Raw genomic sequence first — 12637 nt, forward strand, 5'->3', positions numbered from 1 at the left:
AGAGAGAGAGAGAGAGAGAGAGAGAGAGAGAGAAAAAGAAGGGAGAAGTTGTATTGGTAAAAACATGAAGCCTTTTTTTCCTCTCATATTGCCTAGCCAAATGAGAAATCATTCTCTCTGTCTTAGGAGTATTTTGTCCATCTAAATGAGATGATTGAGAAATCACTATTTCCTTGTTTTTTTCTCACCTAGGCAGGGTTATAAAGAGAAAATCACTATATTCGTCCTGTCATATAAAATGACCGCATGTACGGTGTCAAAAAGCGCGGGAAATCCATCCACGAGTAATCGATCACTCGAAGCGCGCGCGCAGAGAGAGAGAGAGAGAGAGAGAGAGAGAGAGAGATGGAAGACGAGGAATTGGAGGTGCAAAAGGCGCGATTGCTGAGCTTAGCCCTCGAATTCGGATTCGACGAAGAGTCCTCCAAGAAGTGCTTGGATCGTCTTGTTCATCTCTACGGTATTCTTTCCATCACGTACCCCGTCAAACCAATACCAACTCAAATAAAACCCTAGATCACGACCGCATATGCGATCATAGTAATTTAAATGCAGATACTGATGTGCTTCCTGAAATCTATTGAATGCCCGCTGTTCTTTTGTATTGAGTTTTATTGATTTATTTGCGCTATTGTGACTTGTGAGTATGAAGCGTTTAGGTGAACTTATTCGAAATTTCTTTGCAAAGATAAGTTGGTTAAGTAGCTGCATTGGAATTTTGAGTTGTGTGGAATATTAGCAACTTACAAGTAGAATTGTTGGTCCAATTTGGGGATAGTAATTTGATTTCCTTCTGCTGCATAATAATGTGGATGTTGATAAAAGAGAAGTGAATACCTGGTATGTACACATTCAATGCATGTTTTGAATAACTGAAAACCTGAGCGATTGGAGCGGAAAAGTTGTAAAACTTGCAGTTTGCTAAGGGTTTGTTGTTGTTGTTGTTGTTGTTTTTTTTTGTTTTTGTTTTTGTATTGTTACAAAGTACAAACGTAGCAAGAAAAAAGAGATTTGGTAATGGAAAATTATTTGGATTTTCTCGGTTACCAAGCATTGAAAGAAAGATGCTCAAATTTGAAATTATCACTTAAGAGTGTAAGATCCAATAATTTCTATAGGAGGAGAAAATGCATTATTGACCTATTGACTACATAATTTTCTAATTTTTATTTTTATCAAAGTTAGATCATGGATGGATGTATTTGATATCCATGAATAGTACAAGTAGGGTAATTCCACTGTTTTCAAGTTCAAATGGGACTCCTCTTTGTTTAGTTCCCAAGAAGGGATTCAATTCCATCGCCTGAAGGCTAGTCCCATGCAAGAAATGTATTTTCATGTTCCAGTGTCTACGAGTTACTCAAGCCCTGAATGCATAAATGATGGTAGCTGTTGATTTTGTGTGGTAGATTTTCATGTCTTGGAACAAGTAAGAAAGTCCAATTGCATTTGACATTGTGTTCTTCATTGAGGGAGGTAATGACTTTGAGCCCCTTTGGATGGTGAGAAAAGAAAGATAATCCTTCCACTTATTTCATAGTTGAAAAGACTAGAAAAGGTAAGAAAGGATGAAAACTAAAGGAAAAAGATGATCTTTCTTGGTCCATTTTCATTCTACACTAAATCTCATCACTTAGAAACCACATTCCTTCCTTCTCTTGGTTTCTCACAATCCGAAGGGCCTGTTACCACTCGTTTGAAAGGGTTGAATCAAACCTGGTACATATTTTAAGATTTACAAAGGTGGAAAAAAGGCCATTTTAAATCGGAGAACTTTCTACTTAAACTGAGGTAGGCGACGACGTTGAATTCTGGCTTTTCAGTTATCATGAAGAGTCAGATAGGTCATCTAGCTCCAATAGCAAATGATATAATCATATTCTTGTGAAGGCGATGATGGGCGAGATTTCATCAGTGTGGAGCACTGTGGTGATGATTTTCTTGCGGCACTTGGTGAATCTATGCAAGACAGTGAGGACTGGGATGATTTACAAGCCATGGAATCAGAGGCTTGTGGAACTTTGGCCGATATATTTGACAAGGATATCATCAACAATTTCGAAGATGCTAGTAATGTGAAAGCAAGAAGCAAGAAGCATGTCATGGAAAATTCTGCCAAGTCTGAGAAGCAACGCAATTTGGTGCTATTGGATTCTTCAAGTGACAGTGAAGACTTGGATTTCATAACTCCGAGTAAAAGGAATATTGGATCAACCCCTTCCTGCTGTACTGAAAGGAGCGGGCATTCCCTAACTCAAAGTGTGCATAGACATCCATCAAAATCTGTGGTAGGAATCATTCTACATTCATACGTAACTTCTTATTTCTTCGGAGGCATAGGATTTACTATGCTTCTAGTTTAATGATCTCCAAGTTTGGTTGAGGAATTCTCACAGGATATCCGACTTCAGCTAAATAACTGTTAAGAGTAGAATTAAAAGTTTTCTGCTTGTACACATTTTGAGCCTTGTGCAGTTATGCTATTCCACCTAATGAAACTTGTGATTTGTTGAAGGATTGTAGAAGCAGCATCACTCAAAATTCAGTTTCCAGCAAAACAATTGGCTCCAGGATATCAAATGATGAAAAAGAAACTCTTAGCTATGAAGAATTACAGGCTTTGGATGACGTTGAGTTGGCAAATGTTGTAATATTTGGTAACCTGGCTTTTCGTCCCTTGCAACATCAGGCTTGTAAAGCAGCCTTGGCAAAGCAGGACTGCTTTATTCTGATGCCCACCGGAGGTGGTAAAAGTCTATGTTATCAGGTAAGTTTTTTTAGGTTCCTTATTAAGCTGATTCTCATGCCTTCATTGGTATAATTGTAATTATAATGATTAATAGTGTCTGAATTATGAGTCATTTTCATCAACCTTGTTTGAAATGGACGCAGCATACCAACAAGTTCTGCAAAATGAAACTTTTTCAGAAAACCTTCTTAATCTCGTTAGAGTTGTCTTATGTTGGTTATTTGTTTTTTTGTTTTCTTTCTTTCTAATAGTACCCCTTATTATAGACATTTGATCTCATTCACATTCATTCCTTTGTTCCAGTTTCTGGTAAGCATAAGGTGAACCCAGAAATCTGGCAATATGAGGACTGTTCCAGAAACAAGTCTTGGCAGGCTGTGTTACCAACTTAAGACATGAATGGAAGTGGTCCAATCAGGCTCAAAACCTTCAGAAATTTTAGATCGGAGAAAATGTTAAAAATATAATACATGGAAAACTCAGTGTCTGGAAAATTATTTAATATAATGCATGATTAACTGAAGTTCCGTTGGACATTCAAGTTCATGATATGTTTTCTAACCTATTCTGTCACTGGACTTTATTTTGTCCATGGACGGCATGAACTTGACGATGACATAATGCTTATGAAGAAGAGTTGAATTGGCTTTCTGTTTGTTTTTACTGCCTTTATGAGGTTAATCATCAATTCACCATAAGAAACCAAAAGAACCCGGTGGTTTAACCACTTTTTTCCTTTTTTCTTCTTTTTGAAGAATAAGGTTTTTTTTAAAAAAAAAAAAAAACGTATTAACAAACAGAACTTGGGTAGCTCATGTTCAACTGCAGTGGATCTCCGTTTTTTTTGGTTGCTTTTAACCCCGCTGAACATTTTTAGATCCTTATAACTTCCCCAATGCACAACTGCTGTAGTGAGTACCATAGTCACTCTTTTAGATTGACTACTCAGGGCTGTAACACCCATTACCCGAATAGGTGTGTAAACTTTGCTAGCTTCACGAATTCTTCCCGTATTGTGACCCTTCACGAATTCTTCACGAATTCACCTGTAGTGCTTGTCTATGTCCAAATGTCTCTAATGTGGTGAAGAGGAACAAAGATTATAAGGTGGTAGATTATAGGATGGTCTATCTTACAAGATCTACCGGAGAGGCTAAAAAGACAGAAAAGAAAAAATCGTGCTTGCAAGCCAGATAAATGAGTGATGCCTTTATTGATTTTTACATCCTGAACTAAGTTGGTCAGGGTAATCATTTCAACAATGCCTTTTATTTTGTACGACATTCTGTAACTTGGACCTCGGTAAGTACTCTGGTTTATTGTGAATTCTTTGATATTAGAAGATCGGTCTTTGATTTTGTATTGTTTTTGCAATCAGTTTTTGATAATATCAGCTTCTTTTATTGTGCTCGGTGTCTACAGCTTCCAGCTACTCTGCAACAGGGTGTTACAGTTGTTATATCGCCCCTGCTTTCCCTCATTCAGGATCAGATAATTACGCTGAACCTCAAGTTTGGAATACCAGCAACGTTCTTAAATTCTCAACAAACACCTTCCCAAGCAGCTGCTGTCCTTCAAGAGTTAAGGCAAGATTCAACTGTTCTTTGTACTGTGGTCTCATATTCCTTTCTGTTCTTAACTCCTCTACCTGAAACATCTAACAAGAAATTGTGTCTGTAGAGTATTTGTGAATTATGCGGCCTTGTACAATTTTTTAGTACCCCAGTCATCACTAAATGGTATTTACTTGATTGTTGCTTCCGTTATTTAATTGCAAATTTTTATTTTGTTTTTATGTTTTCAGGAAAGATAAACCTTCATGCAAACTCTTGTATGTAACTCCTGAAAGGATTGCTGGAAATGTGTCATTCCAAGAGATCCTCAAATGCCTGCATCGGAAAGTGAGCCTTTTTAAGTTTGAGCCCTTGGTATAACAAATTTTTGTAGCCTCTTAATCATCATTAGTTGGTTTTAATAGATGTGATTAAGAGGTGGATTGCAGGGACAACTAGCTGGATTTGTTGTTGATGAAGCACACTGCGTGAGGTAATAATTCCCTTTTCCAACATTTTTCTGTGGATTTGGTAAAATTTGAGATGTCAAGAAGAAGTGCAGGATGGTTGGAAGGCCACCTTTCTCGACTCTCAAGTAACCCCATTCCCATGTGAGATACATGCCCCTGTATAAAATTCTTTTGCTGATAAATACGTGAGGAATACTCCAATATTAGACATAAAAATTCATGGTCTGCTGAGTATATGGGATTGGTGTCAACATACAGTTAAGGGGAAAAATATAGTGAAAAATTAAAGAACCAACGACACTGGTGACAACATAAAAGGGCCTTGTTTTTTTTGCTACTGGCTGACATTTTTTTAATGCCATATTTTCTGAATGACATTTTTCTTTCATGGCCAAATTTATAAAGGGATATTCATCATTCGCTTGGGAAAACAGCAAAATCAAGTTCTTAGTATGGCCAATAGGTTGGTTGTGGTTTCTTTTTCTTCTAGTGTTAATTCTGTTTTTTTTTCCTTGTGATGTCTTATGTATTTCAGAAGAGTTTTATACTTAATGACTGTACAATCATTTGTTGTTTTCAATATATTCACAATACTCAATTCTGTTTTGGGATCCGGCCTTTAGATTCAACGTCAACTATGCTTCAACGAATCCAGACAACACGAAAAACCCATTGTTCTTGACAACATGAAAAACCAAAAGCTCTGCCCTCCCACTCTCTCTATCCAAGGGATGGAAGGGCAGTTTTCTTCTTTTCCGCCTAAAAACTCACCCTTCGTATCCAATTGCATTGCTTCATGGGCAGAGAACTATTAGATTATATTATCACTAATCTATTTGTTCTGTTATTGCTCTTATTTCTTCTTCCCAGTCAATGGGGGCATGATTTTCGTCCAGATTATCGGGGTCTAGGATGTCTTAAGCAGAACTTTCCAGATGTTCCAGTGATGGCTTTGACCGCCACTGCAACGCATTCAGTTCGTCAGGTAATAAGATTGCACCGATTTGGCTTTCCTTCAGTATTTTGATATAACTGGTTGTGTTTCCTTGAACATCATGAATACTTTGCAGGACATCTTAAATGCTTTAAGAATCCCCTGCGCTCTCGTCCTTGAGACAAGCTTTGATAGACCAAACTTGAAGTATGAAGTGATCGGGAAGACCCAACAAGCGTTAAAACAGCTTGGAGAGCTCTTAAATGGCCGTTTTAAGAATTTGTGTGGAATTGTGTATTGCCTTTCAAAAAGCGAATGTGTGGAGGTCTCAAAACATTTGAACGAGAAATGTAAGATAAAATCAGCGTATTATCATGCTGGTTTAGGTGCTCGGCAGAGAGTAGCTGTCCAGAAAAAATGGCATATGGGAGAGGTCCATGTTGTGTGTGCAACTATTGCCTTTGGCATGGGGATAGACAAAGCTGATGTTGTGAGTCCAGATTAACTCTTCAATGCCTTTGCAAATTGCTAGAGTAATGCTACAATCATCTGAATCTTGCTTAACTCAATTGATTGGGGTCCTTGTGGAAGAAACCATATCTTCTATCCTCTGCTTGTACTAAATTGTGGTTTCTTGTAATTTCTTCATTTTCACAATAGCAGGTTGTTACATGGCCCTTAACCTGATATTAACATCATTTTGGTTGAGATGACCATTATGGGGCTTCTATTGTTATTGAGTTTTTTATTCTAAGTATTTCATTTGCAGAGTAGCTAATAGATTCAACGACAGAGACGACAATATCACAGAATGGACTGATGAAGTAAACACTAAATTCTATTGTTGTGGACTATAGAAACTGCTGTTGCATTGGCAACTAATGAAGTACTGGCCAGTGTATATATTTGCCTTTGTTTCTTGCTGATTATGTGAACTTTGATTCTTTCTTTCTCGCTGTAAGTTCAACTTTTGTTTTCAGAAAGACCAATGATTGTGTTACTGATAATCTGACGTGATCTTTTTCTTTTCTGAGTGTAGTCTCAACCTTGTTTTCATCCTGAACATTTTTTGGTTTATGGTGTTTCCTTTGCAGAATGGGAACTAAGTTCTTTCCTTATATTTGCAGCGATTTGTTGTGCATAATTCCTTATCAAAATCAATTGAAAGCTATTATCAAGAGTCTGGAAGGGCAGGGCGAGACAATCTTCCTGCAGTCTGCATTGTACTATATCAGAAAAAGGATTTCAGTCGAGTTGTATGTATGCTAAGAAGTGGACAAAGGTACAAAAGCCAAAGCTTTAAGACAGCCATGGAACATGCTCGGGAAATGCAACAGTACTGCGAACTTAAGGTAAGTCAATTCATATTCCTCAAGCAAAAACAAAAGTAACCTCGTGTAACCCGAACAGGAGTTCTTGAACTTCCATCACAGAAACTATCCAAGTGTAGTTTGAACAATTTCATTGATTTTACAGGGGGAATGCCGGAGACAAACCTTACTTAAACACTTTGGAGAGTCCTTTGACCGACACGCTTGCAAATATGGTTCGAATCCCTGTGATAACTGCCTTAAAGCTTCTGTGTGAGAGGATGCACATTTCCATAGTGGTAAAGCTCTGATACTCTTTATTGCGGGATGGCTCAATTTTATTCAAGCCAGTGCTTCTTGGAGGTAGCAGTAGGGAGGATGCTATATTCTCTCACCAGGTTTGCAGTTGGTCCAACTTGTTTGTTATTTGAACTACTCCTGAACTAAGTTTTCTCCTTCTGAGATGCCTCCACATAGAAATTCCGAATAGTAGAACCTTAGTTTATTTGTGAGGTTGGCAACATGTTCGAAATTTTAATCTTTTAGATTGAACTGAACCTTTTTTTATTTCATTTACTTTGATCTTACTGTTGATAACTTAATTATAGTTTGATTTATGATATACAGTATTTTTGAAGGAGAAGACTAGATCAGATACAGTAATGTTTAAGATCAATTTAAAACTGGTTTAATACGCTTCGCTACTGTTTTTTGCCATTATTCTTATGAATCTGAGTTACTTTTTTTTTTTTTTGATCCGCATGAATCTGAGTTACTTGGTGATTCCTTTTTCTGCCACTGAGGTGAAGTTTTCATCTTTTATGGACTTATTGGCCAAGATATGTTTCTTTTCTCCTTGCTTTGCCCTTTCTCCTTCCTCATCTTTGGCTTCCTTCCTTTATCCGTATTTTCTCTTGCATAATTAGGATGATCCAAATTCCTCATCATAGATGCTCTTTTGGGTCCTATTTGCACTTTGAGTATACCATTTTTTTTTTTGGAAAGTTAAGCTGTTATAACCACCAAAAAAGGAGAAAACAGAGCAAGGGCATACCCTTGAACTCAAAACAATCAAAGAATAACAGAAATGGCAAACATATCTACTGGTGTTTACATGAAAACAACAGAGGGGACACGCCAACCTTCCAAAGACATTCTCCCTAGTTCGCTCAATGTTCTGCCAACCACAAAGGCAAGCACGAACATTCTCTATGATCAGGTCGAAGACACCCTGCCAGGGCATCCCTTTAGCTTTGAAAATTCTATTATTCCTCTCACCCCAAAGAAAATAGATGGAAGCTGCAAAGATCAACTTGAAAATCAAGCCATGCACAGACTTACTTCTACCATTAGCAAGGCCCCAAGAGATTTCATCCCTAAGAGGTAAAGGAGGTCTAGAAATGCTGCACTTTAGCAGGCAGATTTCACACAGCAGCTGAGAAAGGGCACACAAAAAAGATATGGTCATGGGACTCCTCCGACCCACCTCAAAGGACACAGCTTTTATCAACAATAATCCCCCAAGAAAACAATCTATCCCAAGTCAATGATTTCCCATGAAAAGCAATCCACTGAATCATAGCCCAACGAGGGATGTAATGCTTGAACCACACCAGATAATGCCACCTAACTTCTTCACCAGGAACTCTCACGCCTCCCAAGCAGATTTCGATGTATACTCCCCAGTAACAGTAAGGTTCCACACCACCTTATCCTCTCGATCAGGATGAGGGAGTAAGTTATCTGGAGTATGCCTTATAATCTCTTGTACAATGGCATCCCGAGCTTGAGGCCATCTCCAACAGCCATCTGCAATAATCGAACTTACCTTCGCATCCAAGGACCTGCCTAGATTGAAGACTACTTCATTCCCAAACTTAGAAAAAAGAGATCCCAAGGGATGCCAATTATACAACCAAAGAAAGGTGGACTCACCATTGCCAATGATATTTGTGATGAAAGGAAAAACAACTTTCCTAAGGCGCAGGAGTTTACGAAATGTCCAAGAACAATCAGTTGGAATTTTCATATGCCAGAAACAATGCTGTTTGATAACATAGTTGTGCACCCATCTAACCCACAACGTATCTACTTTCTTGCTCAGGGCCCACAAATGTTGGAGCATAGAAGTCCTATTCCAATCTTTAAGGAGCTTCAGCCCGAGACCTCCTTCAGATTTAGGTGAGCAAACTGTGGCCCAACTAATCTTGGCACCCGTACTCTTCAAATCAACTCCCTTCCAAAAAAAAGACCGAAGAATTGATTCAATCTCCTTAAGAAGTTGCTGAGGGAGAATAAAGGTGGAATACCAATAATGTTGAATACCATATAGAACAGAACTGATCAACTGATATCTGCCCCCATAGGATAATAACTTGTTCGCCCAAGAGGTAATTCTTACTTCTTTGAGTATACCATCTTAGCATGCTTTTCCATAAACACTTCGAAAGCGATATTGCCTCCAATTTCTGACTTTCGAATTCATGTCTACTTTGTACCCTACATTATATTTTCATTTCCTCGTTTCAGCTGCAGATGTTATCTTTTGATTTTAAGGAATTTGGAGCAAAATGCATAATAAGTTTAAACTGCCGGATTCTGATTTGGATCGGGTTGTAAGTCCAGATTTAAATTACAACCTGTGCTGTAGATAAACCATTTCAGACATGAAATGCTACTTCTAAGGATCTTAGCATCATGTAATTATGTACAAGCCAATGCAATTGTGTTCTGGCCCAAACTATTTAGGACTTCCTTGGATGTGAAGATTTGCACTTCTAAACAGAGAGACAAAATAAAACACAACAAACGATTAACATGATTTTATTAGTTCCCAATGAAGATTAAGCAGTTACTGTACAAAACTCCTCATAGCCCTAGTTTTAATATTTCTGAGAGGTTGATGGGTGTAAAAGTGTGCTTTATAAGTCTGTGGTGCCCTATTTATAATGTGAGTTTGCTCTTCCCTCTTCTTGTATGAGCAATTAATTGATTACACGGATTTGAATTTCCATCCTTGCAGTCAACTTGAAAGAGAGGGAGAGAGAGCTGAATACATGATCGAAATGCTAACCAGCATCTAGTGGGTAGTAGATAATAACCAAAAATGCTAATTACCGTGAACAATGTATAGGTATCCGCAAAAGTATACAAACGAATGTTAAATGTGCATTGGAGTTGTAACTGATTCATCGTTTCGCGTGTTTCCGTAATCTATTAGCATCAGGGTTATTTGCTTATTGCTGACTAACCGGCTGTTCTTTCTTCCTGTTTTCCCATTTCATCACCTTGTCAAAGGTTTGCAAATTGCCATAGACCTTAGGCTTGTCCAATCATTACTGTTAACACCAACTATTTTCTTTAAAAACCCACTATGCCAACTATTTGCATCACAATATTCCAGTCAACCGAGCGTTTGACTTCTTTTAACAAACTTCGGATCTAAGAGCTGTGAACCTATTGCACATGCAATTTGTAACTACCACCATATAATCATTGCATGCTTAATAGGGAGATGCAGATTCTTAATGTCAATCAATTTAATTAATGTGCAGGTGGTTAAATAGGGGGTTTGATCTCCTCTATCCCGAACTCTGTGCTTAGGAGTTTTTCGGCCGTTGGATTGTGTATTTTTTTTTTAATGTAATGTTTCAAATCCAGCTGCCGAAAAATCCCTTCGGCACAAAGGCAAAGGAGTTTTTCGGCACAAAAGATCCTGCCTCGGTTAAATAGTACCATGTTTTTCATTACATTTCTTTGGAGGTGTGTGATTGGGGTCATGAAAATTTGAGAACAATTGGCTTCATATGTGAACGCTACTACTTTCAGCAGCAGCAAAGTACTTGTTCCAAAAAAAAAAATAGAGGGTACAAGTGGCTCACACGTAGTATAAAATTGCAAGCATGGTGTTATCTGGAAATTTTCAGCGTAGTATGAGGGTGTTATCTAGTTAACCAATTCTGTGACGTCTAACGTTGTAGTAATTCTTCTAGCATTTTATGATTCCATCTCCACTAGAATTCTGAAAAAGGAATCCTGAGCGATTGGCCTAGTAGTCAATGCAATGAGACTTAAGAGTTTGTATTTTCTTAAGGTCTCTGAGGTTCGAAACATCTTAGATGCTATCAACTTCTTTGGGATCAGTCCTTGTAGAGCTTTGCTCAAGTTTTAATTGAGACCTTTGGAAGTGGGCGGTGAATTGGTCCTGTAGTTAGTTAAGATGCGCATAAGTTGACCCGAATACGTGAATTACTATTAAAAAAAAAAGTACTTCAGTTGCTAAAAAAAAAAAAGTAATTCTGGAAGATGAAAATGGCCCAAAAAGCTTTTTTCTTTTCAAAATATTAGGGTCCGATTCATGATTTGTTATAGGAGTAAAGAGGTACTGAACATGAGTCATGACTAAAAGGGGACCTCCATCATGTGCATCATGAAAAGTTTAGATGCTCATCATGCCCATGATTTGTTGGAAATAATCTCTACATAGGAACAAATAATATGCGGCCCTACTTCATGTTCATGCATTGAGTCATGACGTTCGGCAATAATGTACTACTACAATTACGCCTCTTGCATGTGTCCCATCTCTCTCTCTCTCTCTCTCTCTCTCTCTCTCTCCAAAAGAAACCTGACTGGTGGCACATGATTGAGCCCCTCTCTCTCTCTCTCTCTCTCTCCCTCCAAAAGAAACCTGACTGGTGGCACATGATTGAGCCTGGATTTTAGCAGGGAAAGACCGATGGAGCTGAAAAGGGAGAACCTGGGGCTAGGGATGTAAAAGGCCTTTCTACTGTGTCAGTATTTGATCTAGCTGTGTGAAGTGTGAACTGAAGAATCATACGGAGTACTAAATAGGAGCCAAAAAAAAAAAAAAACGTGATTGTACTAGAACTTCTGTCCAATGTTACAAATACTTTAGTATGTTGGATGATCTATTTGATGTGATTTGGCTGGTGTAGCAAATCGGCTCTCTCTGTTACCTTCTTTTTTCATTCATGATCAGGGGTGATCGGGTCAGAATATATGCACCTCAATTCATTCTCTTTCTAGTCCAGTCAAAGGCAGGTAGGCCATTCGTGTCGAAATTAGAAAAATTACAAAAAAGTACTTTCGTGCGGCCTAATCTCTAAGAATCGAATCTAATGAATTGTGGTGTAGCGAAAACCCATTAATCAACCGGAGTGACCTTTGATGATACCATCCTTGTTTGGAGAGCATGCTCTAAAGTTGGAATGATCGAAGTGTGAGCTTAAAGCCTAGTTTGGATTGATTCTTTAAGTGGGTTTTACGTTTTTATTTTACATGAGCATTGTTCCTTCCTACTGTCGTTCAGTTTTGTTTTTACCTTATCATGAACTTTAAATATGAGGTGGGGCTTTTTTTCGCTTGGTTATTGATGCACAATTTAAACGCAAGCAACAATGAAATCAGGCTTGTTCCGCTAAGGTGAATTAAAGGTGGAAATATGAGGTGGGGTTTTTTTTTCACTTGGTTATTGATGCGCAATTTAAACGCAAGCAACAATGTAAATCAGGCTCGTTCCGCTAAGGTGAATTAAAGGTGGTGTATTGTGAGAGAATGATTTGTCTCGTAAAACAAAAAATAAGTACTTAAAAAATAAG

At 38.1% G+C, this 12637-nt stretch overlaps 1 protein-coding gene across 1 annotated transcript; it reads left to right on the top strand.

The window, feature by feature from the left end:
• The first annotated feature begins 244 nt into the window (after positions 1-244).
• Positions 245-7710, top strand: LOC131307509 (ATP-dependent DNA helicase Q-like 1). Its single transcript, XM_058334044.1, has 10 exons — positions 245-460; positions 1891-2288; positions 2516-2767; positions 4172-4335; positions 4554-4650; positions 4752-4795; positions 5643-5757; positions 5843-6196; positions 6834-7058; positions 7183-7710. The coding sequence occupies exons 1-10, from the start codon at positions 346-348 to the stop codon at positions 7291-7293; spliced, it is 1875 nt and encodes a 624-aa protein (XP_058190027.1). The 5' UTR covers positions 245-345; the 3' UTR covers positions 7294-7710.
• Positions 7711-12637: the final 4927 nt, after the last annotated feature.

Source organism: Rhododendron vialii, chromosome 11a, assembly GCF_030253575.1.
Source record: "Rhododendron vialii isolate Sample 1 chromosome 11a, ASM3025357v1".
NCBI lineage: Eukaryota > Viridiplantae > Streptophyta > Magnoliopsida > Ericales > Ericaceae > Rhododendron > Rhododendron vialii.